Source organism: Mustela putorius, unplaced genomic scaffold, assembly GCF_011764305.1.
Source record: "Mustela putorius furo isolate JIRA1106 unplaced genomic scaffold, ASM1176430v1.1 tig00537248_pilon_pilon_pilon, whole genome shotgun sequence".
NCBI lineage: Eukaryota > Metazoa > Chordata > Mammalia > Carnivora > Mustelidae > Mustela > Mustela putorius.
The window spans coordinates 13,673,449-13,699,894 of NW_025422387.1; the positions used below are offsets into that span (position 1 = coordinate 13,673,449).

Here is a 26,446-nt window from a genome sequence, read left to right on the forward strand (position 1 = left end):
GTGGCAGGATCTCAAAACTAGGTGCTCATGCGGGAGCAGGGAGAGGACCCTAGGGTCCCCTTTCTTCTCCTGGACAGACGCAAAAGCATCTTACAAGGAATTCTCAGGAACCAATCTTCTGAAGCATGTACTAAAATAATGAGTTCCTGCCCCCTTTCTCCTCCCAGGCTCACCTCAGGTACAGGGTCCAGAAGAGAGGCTTTCAGGCCAGGCGTCACGCTTGGCAGGTAAGGAGCCAAGTCCTGCAACAACACAAAAGGTGACTTGGGTGGAGGCCCAGCTCCTGCTTCCTCCGGACTGGTTCTGCCATGGATCCTGACCTCACCATTCTGCTGACAAGGAGAGCTCAGCAGGGCTGCTCACAGAGCCAGCAGGGAAGGGCACCTGGCCAGGAACCCCCATGACTGGCTCCCTGGAGACCGTGGGTGACTGCTGGGAAACCTACAAGGGCCTGGAGGCCCACCCTCAACAGGTCGAAAGAACTGTTCAATGCTAGAGTTCAATGCTCTTCCTCCCCTTGCCCTTGTCCAGGACCAAGGCCTGTCCAGCCTCTGGAATCTAGGAAATTATTTCTGGTTATTTCCTTTCAGAACAATATCATCATCTTCCCATTCTTCCCTCTAAAAGGTTTATTATGTCTCTTGGGATAGCATTCGGCTTTAAGACACAGTTTTAAATATAGAAAAAGCCTTATGTTCATTGCAACATCATTTAAAATAGCAGAAAACCTTGGACAGTACAGGACCGGTAACAGGATTATATAAGTTATGGTATATAAACTTGTTGAAATATGAAAGAACTATTAAACACCAGTTTTGTGAACAGCTCACTGTAACTTAAAAATAAGCTGATGTTCAGGAATAGAATTTCATAAATGCAAAAAAAACATTAGTGATAATTAACTGTTTTAATGTTGGAGGGTGGTGGGTAAGATTAGCTGTTCCACCAATTTTCTCATTTCCTAAATTCTCGAGGATCGACATGATTTGCCTGCTCTATCTCTTATGCCCAGAGCTTCAGCAAGCAAAGCATGGCTGTAGGAGACCATGAGCTCGCACATGCAAGCCCCGGGGAGTACGTAAACAAACCAAGTAAATCTCCCAAACAAGGCTAATTTCCTCTAATTTGTAGGCTTACAGAAGCAAATGCTTGTGACAAGAGAACTACAAGCAGTCAAAACAGCAGCCACATTGCCAAGACAGGGCAAGGCGGAGCCTTTCCTCCCCTCAGTCTGTGAGGGGGCCCAGGCAAGGCCTCATCAGGGGGCTGAGCTAATAGGAACTTGAACCACTGTGCTCTGCCAGATGCCCAGAAAGCCTAGGTCTCTACCCTCCACCCCAAACTGGTCTTCTTCCCCTAAACATAAGCAGGGATCAAAAGCCCACAGCCATCCTGTGTCTACTGTGCGCAGGACTCTACGCCCTAAACCAGGATCTACTGGTCTGTCCTACACCAGCCCCAGTTGGGCTGCTACCTTCTGGTCTGTCAGGGAGTACATGTTGCCAATAATCTGGGCTGCCATCTTCCGAGTGTCCGTGGAACGGTCCTGGAAGGCTCTCTGAACAATGGGCATGATGAGGGCCAGGGACGGAGCATCAATGAAGTGGACAAACTTGGTATCCAGCAGGGTCTGCAAGCACTTCTGGGTCTTCCTGGAGGGGTCCGTCAGGGCATCCAGCAGGACTGGGGCAATGGCTGCGTGTCCAAACAAGAAAAAGGCTAGTTCACACGAGTCTCAGGCATGGTAAAGCCTCTGGGTCCCCTTAGAACTACCAGGGGACACAAGAAAAGGGAGTCCAGGGAGACTCTCCTCGGAGCCCACAAGTCACCGGCTATGGAAACCAGCTGCTTGAGAAGAGCAATCGTTGCTCCGCAAGGAAGAAGGTGGCAGCCACCACCCCTTTGCACAGCACAGCCTGACGTGGCAGGACAACAGGGGGCGACCTTCCATGGGCACTGAGGGGCAGCCGCAGGGCTGAGCGTTCATGTGAGCACTGCTTGGGCCCTGTCTGCCTCCTTATTGAAGCGATAGCCCAGGGTGGTTTTGCAAAACAACTGCCGTGAGACGCCAAAGGCTACTGAGCCGGTAATGAGGCACACCATGCTCCAAGTTCAGGCCCGACAGAGCAAGCTGTCCGCGTCAGCTACTTCAGCCCAGCAAGAGGACTGCCAAGAGAAACACCTGGCTTCTCTCTTCCACAAGCCCAGGGAGTTCAGCCACTCGAAAGATCCATGCTGCTCAACAATTTAAAATTGAAACAAAAAGCAAACCAAAAAAACAAAACAAAACAAAAAAAAAACTAATAACCCAAGTAAAAAAAATGGGACAGAAGATTTTGACAGTTCTCCAAAGATGTGCAAATGGCCAATAAGCCCATGAAGACTTTAAACATCGTTAGTCATTAGGGAAATGCAAACCAAAACGACAAGGAGATGCCACTTCACACCCACGGGAGGGGCTGTAACCAAAAAGACAGACAGTAACAGTGTCAGCAGCGGGAACTCTCACGCCGCTGCTGGGAATGCCAAATGACCCAGCTACTTTGGCAAACAGTCTAGCAGTGCCTCAGAAAGACAGTTACCATACCATGACCCAGCAATTTCCTTTCCCAGGGATCTAACCAGGACACCTGAACACGCCTACAAAGAAAACCACCTTGTACACAAATGTGCATAGTAGCATTATTCTCAACAGCCAGTATGCAGGAACAGCCCAAATGTTCATCAACAGATGACCTGGCAAACAAAATGTAGTCTAGCCATACGATGGATTATTGGGCCATAAAAAGAAACAGAGCACACTGACCCATGCTACAGTATGAACCTTGAGAGCATGAAGCTAGCCACAAATGATCCCTCCCCAACAGGCAAGCCCAAAGAAACAGAAGCAGAGTAGTGTCTGTCAAGGCCCAAAGGTAGGAAAGGAAATGAAGAGTGAATGCTAACGGGTGGGGGGGAATGTCCTGGAACTAGACAGTGATGTTTATGTAATTTTGTGAATATACAAAAAATAGCCCAAAAAACCAAAAAATACTTAATTTTAAGTGATTTTAACATTATGCAAATCAAATCTCAATTTAAAAAAAAAAAAAAAAGACCCACCCATGCTGGATTCCCAAAAACAAAAGTACCTCCCTTCATCTGATAGAGACTGAGAATGCTCCCAGCCCTAGGAATCCCCAGGGCTGCTAGACACTGTGAAAAAAAAATAAAACCCAAGGATAACTGCTCTCCCCTTGAAAAACAAAAATACACAAATAAGAAACATTGTTTTCTGAATGAAAAAAAAGTCTTGTAACACTCTGGCTGAACAACACTGAACAAGTACCTATGTTCCACAACAAAGCTTAACAATTTAACGCCTTGGGTGGCGTGGCTGCTCGGTTTTGTTTCTAGAAATCAACCTCCTGCCATCACTCCATCAAGAACCACACTAAAGAGCACAATCAAGCGGGATAACTGTTCCCTAAGCTTTCCCTCTATCACGTCTTCTGGAATGAGACAGAATAGGAAGTTCCCAAAGAATGTATGACGCTGATGTGGGCCAGAGTGTGTCATTCAATTCTGTTGACCTTGGGGCTCAGCTTAGAGCACAGGGCTCTCTTAGAGTCAGTCTGCTTCTGACTCAGTTTCCCTCTCTCTGCAGTCAATGAGGACTGCTCAAACCAGTGGCAAAACTGACTGCTTCCAAACTACTTCCCGCTAATTATCCTAGAAAAAGCGCTTTCCAGAATTTAGATATTTCAACGTGAATATATCTGTCCTCAGGGACGAAAGTCTTTGTTCCATGCACGTTCCCCACAGTGTCCAGGGATGGGAGGAGGAGCCAGGGCCATGGGAGAAGTGTACCCAGGATCTCTGGATTCCTGATGACGGAGCCGATCTGCCTCAGCGCCTGCTGCCCAGCCTTCTGCACTTTGACGTGGGAGTCGGTGAGCACCTCCGTAAGCTTGGGCACAATGTTGGGAAGGCAGGATGACAGCTGCTTGGGAGCACAGTATGCCATTGCCCCGAGCAGCTCCACCGACCCTGCAGACAGCAAACACAGGCCCAGCATGGAGTCACTGAGCACAGGCCAGGGAGCCACTCGTGCCCGCTGTCCGGGCAAGGGACAACCAGCCTGCCTCTCTGCAGACTGTGCTAAAGTGGTCCCCAGGAAGAGGATGGGGGTGGGGGGGCTCTAGCAGAGTGAGAACAGTACTCTTGAGGCCTGCTGAGCCATGGCATTCTGGGGGTGATACAAGGTGGTGTAGAGAAAACAGGCAAGACCAGGATGGGGAAGACCTGGTTGAGCCCTCGCAGTGACCCAAGGCCAATTCATTGAATTTCTCTGCCCTAGTTTCTTTATCCATATATGAAGAAACTTGTATCTGTGATTTCTCAAACCGCAGGGTAGAACCTGAAGACTGAGGGGGACGGAGGTCCTTCGAGGGCACCAGGTCTTGACCCTGCTCAAACCAGAACAGCTCTGCTTGAATCTGTTTTGCATATTAGGATGCCAGAGAATATTTTATTTTTAAAAAAGGGCTTAATGGGAGGGGAAAAAAGTTTTAAAGTCATAAAAGTTGCCACAAAATAACTTTAAAGCTCTGGGGCTTCCTCACTGATGGTTATGACTCCCGCCAGAGGCCTGTTCTTTGCACGAAAACACACAAATGACTGAAGGACTGAGCTGCCTGATGGCTCTGAGGGGCTTGTCCTTGTCCGTGGGCTGGGAAGCACACACACATGGGACAAGATCCCTGGATGGCTCCCTGGGTCCCTGCAAGGGCCTCCTTCAGAAAAGGAGGCTGGGACAGAGATACTGAAGGGAGCAGTCTCACCAGCTTTGGTCCTCCAGGATTCCTCCTCCAGGGCAGCCAGCAAGGAGGGGAGCACCAGCTTCACCCCGTGAGCACTCAGGTTGCTCATCACAGCCTTGGCACAATCATCTGCAGCCTCAAGGGAGGAGAAAAGGCGTTCAGGGGCCTCCTTGTCCAAGCAAGGCCTGATGCTAGTCCGAAAGTTCTTCCTGGCGACCAACACTTACTGGGGGTCTCCTGTGTCAGACCCTGTGCCAGGGCCTACAGACACAGCTGAGGAGAGCTTCTCTCAGAGAGTTGCAAATGCTTTACTGGGAATCAGAGGAGTCCGTCCCAGTACCCAGTGTCAAGGTACAGGCAGGGGGGTTCCAGCAGGGGATCCTTCCACCCCTTCAGCCCCCGGAGCCGAGATGCACGGCCAGGGGCAGCCTCAGCTGGCGGCGAGCCCACGTGCAGCCTCAGGACTTACCTCACGCACATACTGGTTCCCATCCCCAAAGCACAGCAGCAGATGGGGCAGCACGTGAACCACATACGGCTCGAAGAGCTTCCCCAGCATGGTGCAGAGCATCTCGAAGGCAAAGAGGGCTCCTGGAGGAGAAGGCGGGACAGCTGGGAAGACTGTGCCCTGGAGGCAGCCACAGGATCACCTCCCTGGCATCGCCTCAGCCTCTGGAAACACTCAAGGCCATTGTGGGACTACGGTGGCTGCCCCATGAGGGAGCAGCACCCTCTACCTCCCTGACAGCGCAGATATGGCTGAGCAGAAAGGAGGAGAGAACAGGGCAGTGATTGTCACTTCCGGGCACTAACAGCTAGTGAGGCCAATTCTCTCTCAGCTGACAGTCTCTACACTGAGTGAGAAAAGAGAATGAGCAGGCCACACCAGCAAGGACAGGATGGGATGCGTTTACCCAATTTGCTCCCTCCACCGCACACACATAAACACCCGGCCTTCATCGGGGAAGGAAAGGCCCGATTCCTTCCTCCGGCAGCTGTGGGGACCAACTTCCCACCCCAGGTAGCCCCAAGCTCAGACACTCACCCTCTCGCCGGCGGAAGTTCTTCTTGTCCTGGATGGCGTCGGTCAGCGCAGCCATCATCTCCTGCTGCTTTAGCGAGAGGATGCCCAGGCCCTTCACCAGGCCTGCCAGCCCATAGGCGGCCCCTTTGCGCTCTGCATACTTGTCTGACTCCAGCAGCTGCTGCATCAGCCTCTGGATCATCCCCCCCGCGTCCTCTTTGATGGCTGGTACAAGAGGTGGCAAGCAGCTGGCCACGGATTCCTGGACCTGCAGGAGAGGCCTGCCTTGTCGGTGCCGTGGCTCACCCACTGCCAGTTCCTGGAGGGTTGCCACAGCCATCCGCAGCACCTCACCGCCGATGTCCCCCAGCCCCATCCCAGCCACAGCCTGTCAGATCGCACAGAGCATCAGATAAGCGAACAGTGTTACATGTCCATGGATGACACAGGCTCTGTCAGGGTGCACACTGCATCTGTGAGGACTGGTCAGGTGAGAGAAGCGCCAGGAAGACCCACTCACATAGAAAGATCTAAAGAGAAGTGCGTTACTGTGCCTTCTTAAAAATGGCCCAAGTAGGGGTGCCTGGGTGGCTCAGTGGGTTAAGCCTCTGCCTTCAGCTCAGGTCATGATCTCATGGTCGTGGGATCGAGGCCTGCATCGGGCTCTCTGCTCAGTGGGGAGCCTGCTTCCTCCTCTCTCTCTCTGCCTGCCTCTCTGCCTACTTGTGATCTCTGTCTGTCAAATAAATAAATAAAATGTTTAAAAAGAAAAAAAAAATGGCCCAAGTATCTCAGTTTTCTAACCTGTCAGAGGCACAGGGAATTTAGCCTTGCTTTACAGGGCCAGGCCCAAACCGAGTAGCTCTGCCTTCTAGTCGCAGCTCATGAAGCCTAATGAGAAAGTACAGCAACAGCTTTCAAAATTTGATCCGTTGGGGCACCTGGGTGGCTCAGTGGGTTAAGCCGCTGCCTTCGGCTCAGGTCATGATCTCAGGGTCCTGGGATCAAGTCCTGCATCGGGCTCTCTGCTTGGCAGGGAGCCTGCTTCCTCCTCTCTCTCTCTGCCTGCCTCTCCATCTACTTGTGATTTCTCTCTGTCAAATAAATAAATAAAATCTTTAAAAAAAACAATTTTTGATCAGTTTTGTAAACCTGCATTTGACATATTCTAGGTGATCCAAAATGCAAGTCACTTTGGGAGGGGAAAAGGGTAAAGTATGTATGTTTTTCCAAAAAGAAAACAACAATCCTTACACCATGGCTTGGAGACTGCAGTAAACGGAGTGTGTAAGGAATGCAAAGCGGATCAGGGGAAACTCAACAGAGGGAGCCATCTTTTTTTTTTTTTTTTTAAATCTTGACATCCCCAGTGCTGGGCTTATACTAAGTTACAAAAAGACTATTAGTAAATGAGTAGAAAAAATAAAAATATCTAGAAAATCTACTGGAACAAAGTAACTCCCTTTCAAGGTACTCTTCACTACAAACCAGGCCGGCCCGAAAGGATGACTCCTTGCAGAGAAGTAGGGCCCTGATTCCCAGCTTGGCCCTAGCACCCCGCTGCACACCTGCAGGGGGTCCCAAACCCCCAGCTGGCTTGTAGGCCCTTGGCCAGGAGGCAGGTACCTGCTGGGAGGGGGTTGAGAGGGCGGCGATGAGCTTGGCAACAATGGGCTTCACTTTGGGGTCGCTCTTGTCCAGGTGCTTGGCCAGAGAGCCCATGAGGACCACCACACTCTGCCGCACGGCATCATAGCTGGCATCGTTGGGCGCGTTCTTCAGGAACTCCTCGAACACTGGCAGCAGCGAGTTGACATTCTCCTGGAAAGCCAAGCCCACCTCACGTCAACCCTGCACTCTGCGTCTGGACATGACCATCTTCTGCCCTGAGGACTGAGCCCGAGCCTGGTTTTGGAACCACATCTTGACAAGGCAGCCAGCAATGCCAGCGGGTTGCCCAGTTTCCTGGCAGGAATGCAGCAAACTCAAAAGAATTTAACACCCTTTAGGGGTCCTTTTGGCTCAAAAAAAAGAGAAATGAAATTTTCCATGGGTGCCAGAACCCTGCCAGATCTCCTGGCGCTCAGCCTCCCTGTGTCACACGGCTCAGACCTGCCTCCTGCCCTGGCCCAGCCCTCCCCCCACCCCCCACACTGGCTGAGACGGCTCACCTTCCCGTGGGCGTTGAGCGTCGCGAGGGCTGCATCTAACATACACTTCCGGACATCTGGGTTTCGGTCGTTGAGAGCATCAGGGACAAAAAACTGGAAGAGGGGCTTCACCTGAGAGCTGTCCAAACACTGGGAGAGCTTGTTCAGGGCCAAAGCCAAGCCACACCTGGGAAAAAGGGGGAGCATGTCAGGGTCAAGGGCTGGTCGGGGGCCTCCTCTGCGGCTGGACTCTATCCCGGCATGCCACAAGGGAAGGGAGCTTGCAGCAGCTCCCTCTGGGGTGCAGAGCACAGCATGGAGCCCACTGCCTGGTGCTTACCCGGCAGTCTACACAATAGTCTCAACAACCCATTTCTCAAATGGAGACCTGCCATCTGCCCAGAGTTTACCTCCTACAGGGTGACCCTGGCCAGGGACCAGCTCTGCCTCTGTTTCCCCACGTGACTGCAATGCCTACCCTTCTACCTCCAGAGCAGGCTACAGGAGGGAAGGGGTAAAAGAATCAAATGTGAAGGTGTTTGGAAGTAAATCTACTCTACAAATGTGATTCTATCCTTTTCAGATACAGAACAGTAAAAAGGTCCCCAGGGGCCTCTGAGGAAACAGAGGCTGGGAGGAAAGGAGACACCTGCCCCAAAGTCACCCAGCTAGCCCAGGAGGAGCCAAGACTTGAACTCAGGTCTTTCCGACTCAGAGGGAGGTCTTTCCTTTTTCCCCCACTGTATCATGACTCCATGCTACCTCCTCTCGGGACCCAGCCCAGCCAACCTGAGGTATCTCGAAAGGTCTGAGTGGAACAAGATTGGGACGGCTGTTATACCTGGCCTCCCACTGATCTGGAGGAGATTCGGAGATGACTCGTCCCAAGGCATCCAGCACTGGGGGTGGCCGCTGCAACAGAGAAGCTGATAAGCGCACTGCAGTGACAAAGGCACCCCAAGCAGGGCGAGCCAGCCAGCCAGCTGGGAGGTGGGATATCAGTGACAACCACCTTGGGCCACAGTGAGTTCCAAGACTCCTTCCCGGAGCAAGTCTGAGGCTGAGTAGATTCCAACCCAGCCTCCCCTGGCCCGGCCCACAGCGGGGTGCACAGGCCACTCACATAGAGCTTCTCCTGGTAGATCTCCATGAGTCTGCCCATAACCTCTGCCGCCTGCCGCTGGTACCGAGCCACAGCTTGGGAGAGGGCTTCGGCCCCAGCCTGCCTCACAGCTGCCTCATGATAGATGACATCGTCGATTAGCAAGGAGCAGAGGTCTGGCTGCAGATCTAGCCCCATCATCGACCAGAGCCTGTAGCAGAACAAAAGGAGGGACTAGTTGGACAAGGTTCTACAGCACCTGCCCCACCAAACCCGAGGACCCAGCCCTTCTCTTGCTGTAGGCTGAGTACTCTGAGTCCAGTTTTTTCATAAGGGGAGAGGCAAGAGAGTAGGGAGGAAAAAAAAAAAAAAACAAAACCCGAAACAAAACAAAAAAAAGCAAAACACAATCTCCTGGGGGTTCTCACCTCTCAGCCAGCTTCCGGATCTCCTCCTCCTTGTCAAACTTGACCACCCAGAGCCTCCGCAGAAGGTTCAGGCCATTCTTCTCGTCAGTATCAGGTGCTGGCAATACCATGTGGAGTTCCATCAGCCCCTGAGAGGGGGTGGGATGGGACCGAGTAAGGCTTGAGTTTTCACAAGAGCTTCTAATCTGCCTCTGCACCTCCCTCTGAGGCTGCACGATCCAAGACCTAGCCACCAGCTGCATGCGGGGCTTCAGAGTTAAATCAATTAAATTGAACTCTAGGGGACACCTGGGTGGCTCAGTGGGTTAAGCCTCTGCCTTTGGCTCAGGTCATGATCCCAGGGTCCTGGGATCGAGCCCCGCATAGGGCTCTCTGCTCGGCGGTGAGCCTGCTTCCTCCTCTCTCTCTGCCTGCCTCTCTGCCTACTTGCAATTTCTCTGTCAAATAAATAAATAAAAATCTTTAATAAATAAATAAATAAATTGAACTCTAGGTTCCTCAGTCACACCAGCCATATTTTAAGCGCTGGACAGCCACACACGTTGGCTGGTGGCTCTCACACTGGACAGCACACATATAAAATGCTCCCATCACTGCACAAAGCACCACTGGACAATACGACCAGTGCTAGGAAGAGCCTCACGTCAGCTCAACTTGTTAGCTGCTCTGGCTCTTCGCACAGCTTTTCCTTTGGGAGATGATGGGCAAATGGGAGTGGAATCCTTTTTAACGTAAAATTTAAAACTTAACTCTCAATGGGCAGGACAAAACTTTAGAAAAGGGACATTCCCTTTGTCTGTCCTGGAGAATTTGCCACACTGCCATTGCTTCCCATATTTTGCCAAGAGCCACTGAAAACTGTCACAGATTGATTAACAAGGAGCTACAGACCGGCATTCAGGAAGCCCTGTTTCAGACTCCAAGGGAATCCTTTAATTTTTGGTCCAAAAGCACTAAGAAAAGCCAACTACAAGGTGATGGGTTGAAAAAGCAAACTTATCTTCTGAATTTTATCTATCTATACAAGTACCAAGGGATCCACCTGGGTGGCTCAGCCAGTTAGCAGCTGACTCTTAATTTCAGCCCAGGTCATGATCTCAGGGTTGTGAGACTGAGCCCTGCATCCCGCTCCATGCTGAGCATGGAGCCTGCTTATGATTCTCTCTCCCCCGTCCCTCTGCCCCCCCCACTCTGTTTCTCTAAAATACATACATACATATATGCACATACATATGTATATTTATATATCTATAAATCAGGTGAAGGCTTCTAAAGTAAAGACAAAAAGCCAGTGACACACTGTGACAACTGATTTGTTGTTTCCCTTCCTAGAATGACCCTGACCCGCCCCGTGACTTCTTCTCTTTGTCTCCAGGACACACAAGTGCTGATGAGGTATCTCCCATCATCATTTGATGGGATCATTTAAAAGAATGTCCCTCATGCAGTTCAAACACTTGCACTGAGGGACAAGGAATATCACAGTGGCCCCACAGGGAGTGGGCACCTACCCGGAGCGCAGTGTCCCGCACGCTGGCACAAGGGGACTGCAAGGCACAGAGCAGCACGTCCACCTCCTCCTGCTCTGCAAAGGCACAGCCATCCTCGCCACTGCTGCTGGCACACAGGGTGGTCAGGGTGTCTGACGCCAGAACCTAAAGAGGATTTTGATGTGCTGGGCTCAGTTCAGCAGACTACTTACTTCTGTGGAGTCAGACAGTGGGCCGGGCCATGGGCTGAGGAGCCCAGAGAGGGATCTGAACTGACAATGCCCATCCTAGAGCCCTAGTGGGGAACCCCCTGCTCCAGCCTAGGCCAGTGGCAGGCCCCAGGCAGAACCCCTCACTAGCTGAGAATGTTCGGGCTGGCTCTCTTAAAAGCAGCCCTTTAGCCCAAATCCAAATGAAGGCTGAGAAAGAGACCTAGGACTAGACCGCAAGCGCAGGGACCTGAACTCAGGGTCACAAACTGAGCTCTAGCAATAGCCAGCTAAAAACCAGATCACCTGTAGGCGGGGAGAGCCTGTCCCGATCACCCAAGTCAGAAGGCGCAGCATGGCCACTCGAGGCAGCAGCTCCGGGCCATTCTAAGAGAGAACAGCAGGTAAGTCAGGGTGAGGCTCTGGGGAAGGTCTATAACCGGACCTGGCAGCACAAACAGCAGCATTCTCTCACTCTCAGGGAAACCCTGTCAGGTTTGCCAACCCCCGTCAGCCAACATCCTCTGAGACTCCAAACAGATCATTCTGAAACGTACTTGAGATTCACAGAATGTGAAATGCAAATGACCCCCTAAACAGAGGGATACTTAACTTCATAAAAGTAGGAGAGAAACAGATAAAAAAAGGGGATACCAGTCTTTTACCCATCATTGGCAAAGTTAATGACAATTTGAAGCTGTGCTGGGTATGGGGGGATGGGAACTCCTGGCTCCTGGTGAGGCTATAGGTCAGAACGTGCTGCGTGACCTAGTAACTCCACGCCCAAGAACGTGTCTCATGTGGGTGCACAGGGGGCCAGGGCACACCACAGTGCTTGCTGCTCACATGGGGAGAAGTTGGAAACAACCTTAAAATATCTATCGACAGGGGCACCTGGGTGGCTCAGAGGGTTAAAGCCTCTGCCTTCAGCTCAGGTCATGATCCCAGGGTCCCGGGATCGAGCCCCGCATCAGGCTCTCTGCTCAGCAGGGAGCCTGCTTCCCTTCCTCTCTCTCTGCCTGCTTCTCTGCCTACTTTTGATCTCTGTCCATCGAATAAATAAATAAAACCTTAAAAAAAATTTAAAAAAATATATATATCTATCGACAGGTAAAGAGTTAAGTGAAACATGGTACCCCCACAGCAGAGAACCCTACACAGCCCGTGAAGCCACTGGCATGGGAGACCAGAATACATGATCATATGAAAGAAGCAGGGCCATCTGTTTTGGCCTTACTGTGTGGGGCGATTATTTTTTGTTTGTTTGTCTCTGTGTTCTTAGAATTTTTAAACATATGCATGCATTAATCTGTCACACTTTCAGAACATAATCTGTTAAGAAGGAAACCCTTCAGTGAATAAGGTCCAATCTCACAATCACAAGCAAGTCAGAGGCAGAGTGATCAGCGTAATCTTCTGACTTAGGAAAAAAACTTCACACAATAAATTGCTACAAAATCCTTCTATTTCTCCAGGTCAGAAACTCTCAGAAGCCGTGTAAGCTTCTTTGAGGCCATGAGTGCTGCACTACAGAGCACACTTGACCGCTGCTACACATTCATGCGCACACTCTGTGACCCCACCAGCACTGCTGATGGGCCAGCACGGAGAGCCCCTGCCTCCCTGACCCCCCTCAAACCAAGGGTAGAGCTGAGCAACCCTGCCAACCTCGTCCACACGTCCAGGGGGATTGCTGGGAGAGGCCCTCAGCTGGGCATGGACGGTGAGGATCTGAAGAATCTGGGCCATGCGCTCCTCTTCCTCTTCGCTGTGGTGGGGCATCTCAGTCAGCACCATCTTCAGAAACGGGAAGACTAAGGAGAAGGCTGGTGCAGACAGGGGCGCAGCATCTGTGACAGCAAAAAGCGGACACAATCTTGCAGACATCTATAGAGCTGCTGCCTCAGTTTCCATCCTCAAAGTGTGTGGAGCGGGGGTCAAGGACGATGGAGGCCCTTTCTGACGCCCAGAAGCACGAATAGGATGACAGCTGGTAGCCCAATTCTGAATCCTGCTCCAACTCCAAACACTGCCCAGTTCCAGGAAGAGAGAGTTAAGACACACAAGCAGTTTACAGTAACGGGAAGCAAACTCCCAATGGAGGTCACAGAGACTCACAGAATACCATCTGGCCCAACCCCCCACTTTTCAGAGGAGGAAACAAAGGCCAGGAACAGAAGTGACTTGCCCAAGGCCACAGCCTCAGGAAGCCCTGGGTGGGAGGCACTGAGGCTCAAGCGCCTGCCGCACCTGCTGCACCAGCACATACGGCCCAGTGCCCACTGCCCTTCCCTGCCCTGTTCCTTACCTGGCTCACCCTTGCCCACTCTGCTGGTGATGGTGTGGCTGTGCAGCAGGGTCACCGCCCTCTTCACTGCCAAGGACAGCTCTTCCTGGCACCATGACTTATCCAGGGCACACTCTGGCTTCAGCAGGCGTAGAGTCACGTGGCTCACCAAAGTGCCTGTGTCCAAGAGAAGGAACCCAAAGAGGATGACCAATACTGAGACATGGGATCTGCCCCAGGCACAAACCAGGGGCCCCAGGCAAAGATGCCTCATGCTCTTACTTAAAAGTATTCAATCCTGCTATGCCAAAATGTCCTCAATCTAATTTCTCATTTCATCTTCGCGACAGCACTGGTCGGGGGAAGAATGCAGGTAGGCAGGCAGGAGCTGTCCTTCTGACACTAAGTCACACGTGAGCTACCCGGGGTTGTTCAGCAAAGGGTAAAGCTCTGAAGCTCCCACATAATAAGCCCAGCCAGCCAATAAGTTTCAGCAGGCTCCAAAGGTGCCAATTTTCCACTCAGAACAGTTCCCAGATTCTAGCCTCACCCACAGGAACATCCCCTGTAAGCTAGGAAGTCTGTTTAACCCCCAACAGTGAAGTTACCATAATGTCCAGCCACCCTACCTGGTCTTCGTAGCTCCATAGCTAACAAAAAGCTAAGGGTCACAGAGACCCCTTATCAGGGACATGGGGCTGCTCAGGAGCTCTGGGCTGCACGTCCTGACCACATGGCACCAAACCAACCCCATTACCACTGAATTTCTGACTTATTAGTTTTAAAACTGCTACAGAAAGATCACACTGATGAGTGGCTAAAAGTTCGTACTCAAGAGTGAAGGCACAGCAGACATAATGGGAGAGAGGAGGCGGCTCTATGTCCGCACTGAGGATACGCAGCTTGGGCTTCCAAGGCTGCTTCCATATGGAAACAGAAGTCGGAGGCCCAGACCACCATACACCTCCCCATAAGCGCCCCCAGAAGCACCCCCGCCCCCCTCCCAACCTGCTCTGGGCCATGCCCGCAGCCAGCAAACAAGAACTAACCCAAAGCCTTGAGCCTCGGGGGCATGACGCAGGCAGCCAAGGACAGGAAAGGGTTCTTGATCCTGGGAGCGGCCAGGGGAGATTTCAGCAAGGGCAGGAAAGAGTCGACCAAAACAGGGATATACTGGGTCAGACCAGAGGGGTTCTTGGCCAGGATGGTGTCCAGCAGGCCCAGCGCCGCCTCCAGTTCACCGTCCAGCTGCAAGCAGAGTTGGCCCAGGAGGCAGGTCAGCAGGGCCTGCTCCAGACAGCGAGGAGCGGGTTTGGCCTGTCGGGACAACAGCCACTCACCTCCTGCAGCCGTCTCCGGATCTGCGCTTCCTTGTCCAGCTGGGCCTGCAGCATCTCCTTCTGCTTACTTGTCAGCTGTACCTCCTCTTTTATGCCTTTCTTCTTCTTTATCTCCTAAAATCAACGAGCAAATCAATTCCATTTCCAGGAAATGCACCTCCCTCCCCGCCACAGAGCAGGGAGAGACCAGTCCCACAGTAAGCACCATGCCAGCTCTAGTCTGTGACCTGGGCCCCCAAACCCACCATGTGGCCTCCCCAGCCTCCCACAGAGTCCACAGCCACCTGGTTTCCAGAGGATGGAGACAGCAGTGGAGAAGTAATTTCTTACTGGATTCTCTATTGACAAAGGCAAGAAGAGCCTTTTATATGTCAGAAAAACAAAAGTCCCTCAGTGTGCTGGAAAGGGTATTCTAATCATGCGGCTTCAGAATCTAAACCTTTGCCTCCCTCCTATAGACGCTCTCCCCCAGTATAAACTGCAGCCTGGAAAAGGCCAAGAAATCATTCATTCATTCAACAAGCATTTACTGAGCACCTCCATTGGTAGGGGAACCCGGGACTGGTGGAAGGGTCAGAAGAGTGTGCACAGGCCTCAGGATGACCCCAGGGAACAGTATACACGAAGTCAGGAAAGTCACCAGGCTGAGGCCACCAGGCTTAGCAGCCACCCCACATGTGACTCTTCTAGCACTCACCTCCTTGAGCTCCAGCTCGATGATCTGCTCCTTGAAGGAATAAGCTTTGTTCTCTCGCTTCATGTTAGCTTTCTTTATGCTGTCCTGCTGCGCACTGAAACATCAAAGTGGGTGATCAGCCAGCTTCAAATCAGCCAATAGGTCCTCCAGCCTCCCGCCAGTCGTGAAATCCCAGCTAGCCTTGAAGCTGCATGCCCCAGCAGTGTGCGAGCTACATGACACTGGGATACTCCTGTATCCCAGGCCTAAGCACGTGCCTGGAACAGAGCAGTACTTGTCCAACGAATGGATAAGCGATTTCATTTATTCCTTGAAACATTCACTCCTTAACCCTATAAAAGAGGCCTCTCCCTCTTACAGGTAACAAAATCAAGGCGTGAGGCAACTGAGCCTGCGAGTGGGTACTCACCTCTGGATAATGGATTTGTCATACAGCTCCCCAGCAGGGGTCTGCATGATAGCAAACTCCTCCCGCGTCACCTGGCGCAGCGCAGGGTTCTGCACGGAGGCAGTGATGGTGCTGATGAGCTGCGGAAGGACCTGGTCCGGGGACAGGATGGACAGGGAGCCCATGGCATTCATGGAAGACTGTCAGACAAACACAAAGACGGTCAAGGTGTGCCAAGGCTGGCACTGCAGAGGGGTCCTGCCATGCCTAAATGTCCCCGGCTCTTTTTCTTGACCGTGCCTCCTCTTCTCTCTGAGCACTGCCCACCAGTGTAGACAGCCGCAGTGTGAGCCTGCCTTCTCGGCAAGCATTTCCCACTTGGTCTGGTACCAGTACCCTGACTGGGTGTCACATTCCCCCTCTACTCTTAGTGTCCATGGCACAGGTAGAGCTATTCCTACCTCTTCCGGAGGTGGACATGTGACCTAGCTCAAAAAGACAGGGCCAGGACACCCAGGGCAGTGAGACCCCATGCCAGTGAAAATGACTGGAAAATGCAAACTTTCCACTGGAGCTGATGGGGGATGAGCTGTACATCTGGAAGTGTACCAACTGCCCCTCTAGGAGAGAAGGGGAGACTGCTGGAGAATGAAGCCGCACTTCACAGACAGCAGAGATGAGAGTCAGACGGGAGAGACAGAGAGATGGAGAGCAAGAGAGCTGCCACCTACAGTGTCCTCAAGGTAACAACTAAGTCCCCGTACCGAGCATCACAGTGACCAGCCATACCGTGACTCAGAAGCAGGAGGATCCCTCTCATGCTTAAACCACTTTGCATTTTCTGTCACTTGCAACCCAAGGGGTCCAAGGCCGCACTTCACCACACCTGCATCTATTTCACTGAAGCATCTGTGACCTGGAGCCAGAATTAGTCCACATGCCAATCACCTGGTTCAGGGGACTCTGCGTGGTGATCCTAGGGATGATCTGATCCAGGTGCCTGGTGATGAAGGCTTCCAGGTCAATCTTCATCCTGGCAAGAAGCGTCGGCCAGAGTCCAGCCTGCACTGCCACTGTAAGAAAGGGGAACAATTTGAGGCCTTCTGCCCGCCTGCCCTTATCCTGCCCCTCCTGTAACCGCCCCCAGCACAGACCTAAGGATGGGTGGTGTGAGATGATCAGCATCTCCTGGGCCAGCTGTTCGGTGTTGGTGATGTCACCCTCCAGTCCTGGCACCCCAGAGATCACACAAAGAGCCTCCTGCAGGACCCTCGGGGGGACGTACGCTTTGCCTGCCTCAGTCACCTCACCAGCGTCCGTCACCAGAGCCTCCAAGGGTAGCACCTACAAGGGAACAACTCATGAGCTCACACTGCTCTGAGCCCTGGGCCAGCCTGGCACATAAGAGACAAAAGCAGCAGGGACACAGCAGCCTTTCACACATGTCGCTCTCTGGAGCTCCTGCTAGAGTGAAGACTGATGCCCAGCTCCCAAAACAGGACCTGCAGGCTGGGAGATGTGCCTAGAAGGAGGAAGCACAAGTGACTTTGTAACTAAGATGCCCATGGTGGGAAAGGCAGCCACAGAAACTGGGCCAGGAGACTTAGGCAGAGACCACAAGTCTGTCACTGGCCTATATCCCTCAAGGAGGATTGGGGGGGAGGGAGGGAGGGAAAGAGGGCGCAAAGAGCACTGAGAAGGGACCAGGTCTTTGGGGTCACTTCTGCCAACCACTGGCTGGAGACCCATGGCCAAGTCAGTTCAGCTCCAGAGCCCTGGACAACTCATATAAAGTAAGGGTATTTAGCCTGTCTACCTTTTAATAGCAGTATGAAAAAAAGCAAAAGAGAGAATGGGTAGCAAATGCTCTAAAAATTATAAAGTGCTTTAAAAACAGAGTGTTTCTCCATTACTCAAGAATAAAACTACATGTCATGATACATGAGAAGAAAGAAAAGCATCTCTGAAAAGAATTACGAATTACAAGAAACAAAGGTGTTATCAGAGCTCAAGAGCAGGGCAGAAGATTCTGGCAATACATAGTGTCTGAGTGAGAAAAGCCCAGGAAGAGACCAGCCAAACTCCCTCGGCATAACCCGGAGGGCCGAGCACATCAGCAAGCCCCAGTTCTGACCCCCGATGCCCTCACCTTGTGGGAACTGAGGACAGCCTTCAGCTCCTCCAGGAGCCCGAATGCCAGCTTAAAGCCCCCAAGAGAGGACAGCAGCTTCCGGACCGTGTGCTGGGCCTGCCGGCGCACGCGCCAGGTGCGGCTCAGGAGCACTGCCACCAGCGCCCGGTGGTACTGCCTGCAAGCACAGGGACACGGCACCGTGGTGGGGGCGGGCGCGGAGCTCTCCGCAGCCAGCCCCCCGACAGTGCACGCACCACCGATTCTCAAGCTCCCGCCACAGTTTGCCTCCCCCCTTGACCCAATGGGGAAAGGTAAACAAGCTTCACGTACTGAACTTTGTTGCCTGTGAGTCTCTGCGGGTGGTCAAGGAAAAGCCTCTCTGTCAGATGCAACACGGTACACAGGGCTGGGAGGGGAGACAAACAGAAGTGTTTTTAAAATACAGAACACATGGGGGCACCTGGGTGGCTCAGTGGGTTAAGCCTCTGCCTTCGGCTCAGGTCATGATCTCAGGGTCCTGGGATCGAGCCCCGCATTGGGCTCTCTGCTCAGTAGGGAGCCTGCTTCCCCTCTTTCTGCCTGCCTCTCTGCCTACATGTAATGTCTGTCTGTCAAATAAATAAATGAAATCTTTAAAAAAAAAAAAAAAAAAAAAGAAGGGAATCTTTAAAATACAGAACACATGCACAGTGCCTGGGTGGCTCAGTCTGTTAAGCATCTGGCTCTTGGTTTTGGCTCAACTCATGATCTCAGGGTCATGAGATCGAGCCCTACGTTGGGCTCTGCACTTAGCAGGGAGTCAGCCTGAGATTCTCTCTCTCTCTCTCCCTTTGCTCCTCCCCACCATGCACACGTGTGCGTGCTCTCTCCGATAATAAAATCTTCAAAAAAATATATAGAACACATCCAGAAAGAACTGGAAAGCCTGGAAAATGAACACTAAAATGTAAATGTGACTATCATTTATCAATGTGAAAGTACAGCTCATCTGAAGTCCTGTTTTTGCTGACAATGCACACATGTATTTTAAACTAATGAAAAATATATGCTTTATTCTACTTCATTAAAAATTACTGTGCAGGGCACCTGGGTGGCTCAGTGAGTTAAGCCTCTGCATTTGGCTCAGGTCATGATCTCAGGGTCCTGGGATCGAGGCCCGCATCAGGCTCTCTGCTCAGCAGGGAGCCTGCTTCCTCCTCTCTCTCTCTCTTTGCCTGCCTCTCTGCCTACTTGTGATCTCTCTCTGTCAAATAAATAAATAAAATCTGAAAAAAAAAATTACTGTGCAGTTCTAAAAAAAAATAAACAGATGAAGACATAGGCATACTGGAGTAGAATGACTGCCAAGTCTATACAGCACAATGCATACAGCAGACATGCTATCATTTGTGTAAAAAAGGTGAAGAACCAATCTAGAAAGGTATCTCCTGGTATAAACATAAAATACCAAGGATACAGAGAAGCTAATACAACGGGTTGTATTTTATCTCTAGCCAGAGATCAAAGCAGGGGTATGACTATTAAATAGGCCCTCTTGGATCTTTTATTTTTGAATTACGTGATTGTATTTCCTATATAAGAACTGACTTTTTTTTTTTTTAGTATCAAGAAGTGACTAACAGTTTTAGCTCGTTAATAGGATGTTGTGATTTATGAGTCAAAAGACTTTTCAAATCACCGATTAGCAGCAGACACCCCTAAGGCAACCTAGAATTTTAAACATACACTTAAAGATCAACTGTTCCTTCTCTCCCGGGAGTACAGCGAGCCACACTCCACCAGAGCTTCTCAGCTGTCTTGTAATACAAGAAAACCTCCAAGACAGCACCAATTACCCAATCAGCTATAATTACACCTAATATCACAGCCCCGCAACCATTAGTGCTCTGTCTCCACAAATCAACCCACTCCCCCATTCCTCAGCCTTCCATGGCCCACAGAGGTGCCTTCATTCCCACAGCAGCCAACGGCACTGCGGCTGACCCCAGCACTGTGACTGAGGTTTTTGCCTGTCAAGACAACAAGCAGTCAGGGGCGGGTCCTCTCTGAAGACCCACCAAAGACACTGAGGCCCAACCTCAAGTTAAAGTAAGTTCAACTAAGTAACTCACCATCCTCTGAAGCCATAAGCAGGAATTTCTCAGAAGTGAAAATCTGCTTCTTTTCATCTACAATCAGCTGCCAGAAACCACTCAGTTTGGCCTCTGCAAGAAACCAAAGGTCACTCCACGACATAGTTCAGTCTGTCTGCCGTGGCTGGGCCCCTCCTGCCTGAAGCTGCTGGGGTTGTTCTGCACTGACAGACCCTCTTCTACAGCAGGGCTGGGTCACTCCTAGGCTCACTGTCTCTCCCTCCATGTTCTGAGAACCAACCAGCCCTTTGGGTATTACCGCCTCTGTGAAAACGTTCAGTGGTTCTCTGCTGCCTACAGGAGCGCAGGCAAGCATTTTCCACCTGGAATTCCCACCTACTCCAGGTGCCAGGCTGAACTACTTGACATTCACACACGGTGCCTCCCCTGACTCAGGCTGGTTTGAACTCACACTGGGCTGTGGAAATCCTTCCAGTTGGTGAAATCTTTCCTAATCTTCAGGGCCCTAGTCCAAATGCTCCCTCCTTCATGAACCTTTCCTGATAGCCAAACACCTCAACTAAAAGTAATCCCTCCTTCAAAACTGCCTGAAAGCCACATTTTTGTCTTCAACTACAGAGGTCTTTTTTCATCTCCTCTCTCCCACTATAGTGAAGCAGCTGAAAATGTGTGGAAGCATGGTCACGTTCATCTCCACCTCCCTGCCAAGGCACCCAATGAAGTATGAGAAGAGCTGAACTCCACTTCTAACCACAAGAATAAGTTCACGTACATCTGCAGGCAGAGTGGGACTAAAGCAATCATGGAATACAGAGAAAGCACTTTAGGCTGCCCCGATTTGGAATCTTTTCCAAGGGTTGTTCAGTATGTAATATGGCATTTACACAGTATGCTACCTGGTGTGTTTGGTCAATTACACACTGACTATTTCTGGACATGGTAAACTGTCCAGGGAAGGGAACTCAGTGGCTAGAAGACTGGCTGTGGGGGAGCTTTTCAAGTCACACTCTAGAAATGTATAACCAATTAAAAAATACCCCACTATACTAAACCCAGGTCAGTCTGGGCATTATATACAAACCCCCATCCCAGAGCACTAGAACAAGAGGGCAAAGGAGAGTGACAGGAGTCCCCTGACTATACTCCCACATGCCACTGTGACCCTAAGACTCATCCCTGCAGATGACAAGGAGCCCTGTGGCTGACCCACTGTGGTAGTGACCAAGCTGGTCCTGTGAAATCCTCAACATCAAGTCACTCCTCCCAGGGACCCTGGATGAGGCCTCATCTGCTACCATGGGGAATTAGTGTAGACCCTTACCAGCCTGCGAGTCAGCCACAGAAAGCTTTGAGAGCAGCAAGGCTGCAGCGACCCCTTCGGTAACTGTGGGGACCTGAGTGCTTTGGGAGGCTGCCTTCTCCACCGTCTGGATGAGCAAAGGCAGCAAGTCCAGGGCCTGCAAAAGTGTATCACCTGTGGAGAGAGGACCAGCACCTTATAACACACTCCATCAAGCACAAGATTACTCGTGAAGAACACTATCCAACTAAAATGCTACAGTCACGGGGCGCCTGGGTGGCTCAGTGGGTTAAGCCGCTGCCTTCGGCTCAGGTCATGATCTCAGGGTCCTGGGATCGAGTCCCGCATCGGGCTCTCTGCTCAGCAGGGAGCCTGCTTCCTCCTCTCTTCTCTCTCTCTGCCTGCCTCTCTGCCTACTCGTGATCTGTCTGTCAAATAAATAAATAAAATCTTTAAAAATATATATATAAATATAAATATAAATAAATAAATAAATAAATGAATGAATAAAATGCTACAGTCACCTTGTCAGACACTGTGAGGTAGGGGAACTAGAACCAAACTCTACAATCATAATGTTACAGACAGCAGGATCCTCATAAATCCAATAGTCTAGCTATTCATTTGCTTGGTAAGGAAAACAGACCAAGAGAGATTAAGTAAGATGCCCCCCGACACTGAGCTGATTCGGGGAGCCAGGGCCACTGCAAACCCACCAATTTCTTTCTGGGGCTCTTCCCCCGATATCATACAAGCTCCCAACTCAATTCCAAAACCAGAACCAATACGCTGACCTATGAATTAAACCCATTAAATAAATAAAGTGGAAATCTGTTAAAATTATAGCTAAATCAATGTTTTCTTAACTACTAAACATTTCATTTGGAAGACATCATGGATTTGAATTAAAAAAAAAATGTTTAAAGGTTTATTTTCTATTATGTATTTTAAAAGCACCAAGTAGAAACAGCTCAAGCTGAAGAAACGTTTAAACCAAGTCTCTGCTATCTAGAACTCAATCTAAAATCAAGACTGAGGGATGCCTGTGTGGCTTAGTCATTTAAGTGTCTGCCTTAAGCTCAGGTCATGACCCCAGGGTCCTGGGATTAAGTCCCACATCAGGCTCCCTAGTCAATGGGGAGTCTGCTTCTTCCTCTGCCTGCCGCTCCCACTCCTTGTACTCTCTCTCTCTGACAAATAAAATCTTTTTAAAATAATAAATATTGGGGTCGCCTGGGTGGCTCAGTGGGTTAAGCCGCTGCCTTCAGCTCAGGTCATGATCTCAGGGTCCTGGGATCGAGCCCCGCATCGGGCTCTCTGCTCAGCAGGGAGCCTGCTTCCCTCTCTCTCTCTCTCTCTGCCTGCCTCTCTGCCTACTTGTGATCTCTGTCTGTCAAATAAATAAATAAAAACTTTAAAAAAAAATTAAAATTAAAAGTAAAATAAAATAATAAATAAATAAATAAATAAAATCAAGATTGACTGGGGCACCTAGGTGGCTCAGTGGGTTGGGGCCTCTGCCTTCGGCTGGGGTCGTGATCCCAGGGTCCTGGGATTGAGCCCCACGTTGGGCTCTCTGTTCAGTGGGGAGCCTGCTTCCCTTCCTTTCTCTCTGCCTGCCTCTCTGCCTACTTGTGATCTCTGTCAAATAAATAAATAAAATCTTTAAAAAAGAAAAAAATCAAGACTGATCAATGCAGCAGAAATGCAAAGACAGAGGAGTACGGGCACTCCTCCATGCAATCAGAGAAGGGACAGAGAAGGGACACCCTTCCATGCAATCAGCAACTCTGCAATCTCCTAGATGTTTCTTTCTTTTTTTTTTTTTTTTTTAAAGATTTTATTTATTTATTTGACAGAGAGAGATCACAAGTAGGCAGAGAGGCAGGCAGAGAGAGAGAGAGAGGAGGAAGCAGGCTCCCCACTGAGCAGAGAGCCTGATGCGGGCCTCGATCCCAGGACCCTGAGATCATGACCTGAGCCGAAGGCAGCGGCTTAACCCACTGAGCCACCCAGGCGCCCTAGATGTTTCTTTAAACACAGTTCATCAGGGGCACCTGGGTGGCTTAGTTGTTAAGTGTCTGCCTTTAGCTCAGGTCATGATCCCAAGGTCTTGGGATCGAGTCCCGCATCGGGCTCCCTGCTCGGTGGGAAGCCTGCTTCTCCTTCTCCCACTCCCCTTGTTTGTGTTCCCCTCTCGCAGTGTTTCTCTCAGTCAAATAAATAAATAAAATCTTTTTAAAAATAAATAAATAATTCGCACAGTTCATCAGGACTGTACACTTTTTTTAAAGGAAATACCAGCCATCTCGGAGGTGGTGATTTTTACCGTGGAGATCTAGTTCCTATGCAGACTGGAACATTTCCTCTAGCTTTACTTAGGAAAGAGATGGATACCCACGCCTAAGATTTGTCAGCACCACAGAAAAGGCAGTGATTGGTTTTTAGTTAAGTCCAACAAAACGTTTCTATGAAGCTGGAGTTTTTGAATCAGGCCTCTCACGATCACTTCCGCATGACTTCAGATAATACAGTGACAGGTTCTAGACCCAGGCCCTCTCTGAATAAAGCTTCATAACTTGGAGATCTGATAAAGGGGAAAAGCCAAAATCTGTTGTGAAGACTGGGCACTAATTCGAGGCTTTGTGGATGACTAAGACCGATGCTCCCAGAGGCTTAAAAAAGAAGTGATGCCGAGTAAGCTGGACAGCAAGGGAAAGCCAGGGACCGTGAGGATGCCCGGAAGACTCGGTCACCCCCGCAGGAGAGGCATCTCACCTCGGAAGCAGGCCAACATGCACTGCAGATAGGCATGCCTCACTGCAGAGGTGGAAGTCTTAAGGCTGAAGGCTTTCTTGAACCATTCGGTGAGCTTCTTGGGCACTTCTGTGGTGAACCGGTTACACCAGAGAGCCAAGACAGAGACCGCATGTACCAAGGTGCCTTCGTGAACTAGGGCAAGAAGCAGAAGTCTGGTCAGTTCAGTGTCTTAGGCCCACGTCCAACCACCAGCAGCAGCGCCCTAAAGTAAGCAGGAGCACAAGGGGGAGGAAGCAGTAATGCTTCAGGGGAGGTCTTCCTTGAGAAGGGGTTCATGGCAGCTGTGAAGGTGAAAACCAGAATCAGCTCGAGTCCTGACTGCATCCTCCCCATGCTGTAGTTACCTTCTTGCTGGAGAAACGGGATGAACAGCTCAGCCACGGTCCCATTCAGGACTTGACTAGAAGACCCAGACACCACGTGATGACTGACACTCCCGATCCCTGGAAGGCAGGGGATTTCCTGCTCAGCATAAAACCACAAACTCGAGATTCTTCTTGCCGCTGCCCACTTCCCTAGCAGCCAAGTCTCTCCTCTGGCCATCACTGCCCTTCCCTCAATCCCCCCTACAGATGATCTCTCCTTCTCCACAGAAGCCAGGTCTCCCGCTAGACTCAAACAAGTCCCACTGGCCCCACAGGAAGGCAGCAGAGTCCTGGAAGCCAGGCTGGGATGTCCAGGACTGTCAGAGGAGTCAAGATCCAATAGAGGACCTGCCTTACCCACCAGTTACATTACACCTCATCTACTACTACGCTTACCACTACCCCAGGAGAGATTCTGTACCTGAGAGGACGCTAATCTTCTGGGCTACGATAGTCAGTTTTCCCTCAGAGCCTGAGAGGAGAGAAAGCAAAGATTCAAAATTCACATCTGTCACATTTTCCCAGAGGGTGAATGTGGTCATGTGTGTGACACCAAGATACAGTTTCTGATTCCTGAAGCAGCCTTTGTTTGTGAAGCTGCCTTTAAAATAACATTCACTAGATTTTTTTTTCCTGACTAAAACAGTAATATGTTCTCACAGAAAACTTGAGAAACAAAAAATATGAAGGAAAACATTTAGGGATGCCTGGGTGGCTCAGTCGGTTAAGCATTTGCCTTTGGTTCAGGTCATGATCAAGTTTGGTTCAGGTCCTGGGATCGAGTCCCGCATCAGGCTCTTTACTCATTGGGGCGTTTACTTCTCCCTCTGCCTGCCACTCCCCCTGCTTGTGTGCTCTCTCTCTGACAAATAAATAAATAAAATCTTTAGAAATAAATAAAGTAAAATTCATGTTTATAAAGAAAATAAAAACATTTTACAATCACCCATGTGTCCACTACCCAAAGACATTATGAACATTTTGATGTGTTTCCCTCTAGATTTTCCCTTCATGCACACAATAATGTCTACACTTAAAAAAAAAAAAACTGAGATTACCCCCATCTACACTGCCCTCCCTACTCATGCTTCTGTTCACTTCGCACACTCACATTCTACTGTGAGCATTCTCTCAACCACACAGCCTTGACACAAGCAGACTCAGGAGACGCACTTCCCCAACAGGTCCCAGCACCCACACCTCAGCCATCCCCCCACCCCCCCAGCCAGGAAGCCTTGCTCACCGCTGAGGATCGCGAACAGGTGCCTGGTCAAGGCTTCTGTCGCCGCAGAATCGCTGCACTGGCGGGCCAGGTTCCGCAGTGCCAGCACAGCTTCGTCCATCAGGCGGGGACTGTTGGACTTGAGCTGACCTGGACACAGACGGCCGCAGCTCAGAAGCCACCGAGAGCCAAGCCATCTGGGACTTCAGCTCAGTCTTTTCCACATTCCCAACTCTCCCACCCCAGCGAGGTACTCTCCTAAAGAAGCTCAAGAAACTATGCAAGTGTAGTTTCTTTTTTAAACTGAGCTGTCCCCTGCCCTTTCTCCTAAAGTAACTGGGAAAATGGCAACCAAAACCCAAGGTGCCATCCTAGGGGTCAGAGAGGGGTCATGGTACTCACTGGCCAGTCCTTTCACGATGTCCAGGGCATACTGGCTGAGATCAAGAGTCACCGATGCCAGCAGACTGGAGATAGCTAAGGGGGACAGAAAGTACACAGCACGTCTGTCTCTGGTATAAATGCCCATTTCTGCTGTACACCCCAGCCAATGCCGTCAGACCTGCTGTCCAGCTGCAAAGAACCCTGACCACTC

The 26,446-nt window shown here is 50.6% G+C and overlaps 1 protein-coding gene across 1 annotated transcript in view; it reads right to left on the reverse strand.

The window, feature by feature from the left end:
• The window catches only part of GCN1 (GCN1 activator of EIF2AK4), a 60,504-nt gene that overhangs the window by 17,314 nt on the left and 16,744 nt on the right, over positions 1-26,446 (reverse strand). The window contains exons 10-39 of the mRNA XM_004753348.3: positions 26,254-26,328; positions 25,873-26,001; positions 25,051-25,101; positions 24,609-24,707; positions 24,223-24,396; positions 21,466-21,618; positions 20,163-20,255; positions 18,382-18,457; positions 18,067-18,226; positions 17,072-17,261; positions 16,866-16,990; positions 15,939-16,117; positions 15,530-15,623; positions 14,833-14,946; positions 14,542-14,740; positions 13,514-13,669; positions 12,874-13,055; positions 11,512-11,592; positions 11,018-11,161; positions 9,507-9,634; positions 9,100-9,289; positions 8,818-8,888; positions 7,998-8,163; positions 7,453-7,647; positions 5,848-6,094; positions 5,272-5,393; positions 4,824-4,938; positions 3,850-4,029; positions 1,475-1,695; positions 174-242 (exon numbers count right to left, since the gene is read on the reverse strand). Of these exons, the coding sequence (XP_004753405.1) occupies positions 174-242; positions 1,475-1,695; positions 3,850-4,029; positions 4,824-4,938; positions 5,272-5,393; positions 5,848-6,094; positions 7,453-7,647; positions 7,998-8,163; positions 8,818-8,888; positions 9,100-9,289; positions 9,507-9,634; positions 11,018-11,161; positions 11,512-11,592; positions 12,874-13,055; positions 13,514-13,669; positions 14,542-14,740; positions 14,833-14,946; positions 15,530-15,623; positions 15,939-16,117; positions 16,866-16,990; positions 17,072-17,261; positions 18,067-18,226; positions 18,382-18,457; positions 20,163-20,255; positions 21,466-21,618; positions 24,223-24,396; positions 24,609-24,707; positions 25,051-25,101; positions 25,873-26,001; positions 26,254-26,328 (4,178 nt within the window). The remainder of the gene's footprint in view (positions 1-173; positions 243-1,474; positions 1,696-3,849; positions 4,030-4,823; positions 4,939-5,271; positions 5,394-5,847; positions 6,095-7,452; positions 7,648-7,997; positions 8,164-8,817; positions 8,889-9,099; positions 9,290-9,506; positions 9,635-11,017; positions 11,162-11,511; positions 11,593-12,873; positions 13,056-13,513; positions 13,670-14,541; positions 14,741-14,832; positions 14,947-15,529; positions 15,624-15,938; positions 16,118-16,865; positions 16,991-17,071; positions 17,262-18,066; positions 18,227-18,381; positions 18,458-20,162; positions 20,256-21,465; positions 21,619-24,222; positions 24,397-24,608; positions 24,708-25,050; positions 25,102-25,872; positions 26,002-26,253; positions 26,329-26,446) is intronic.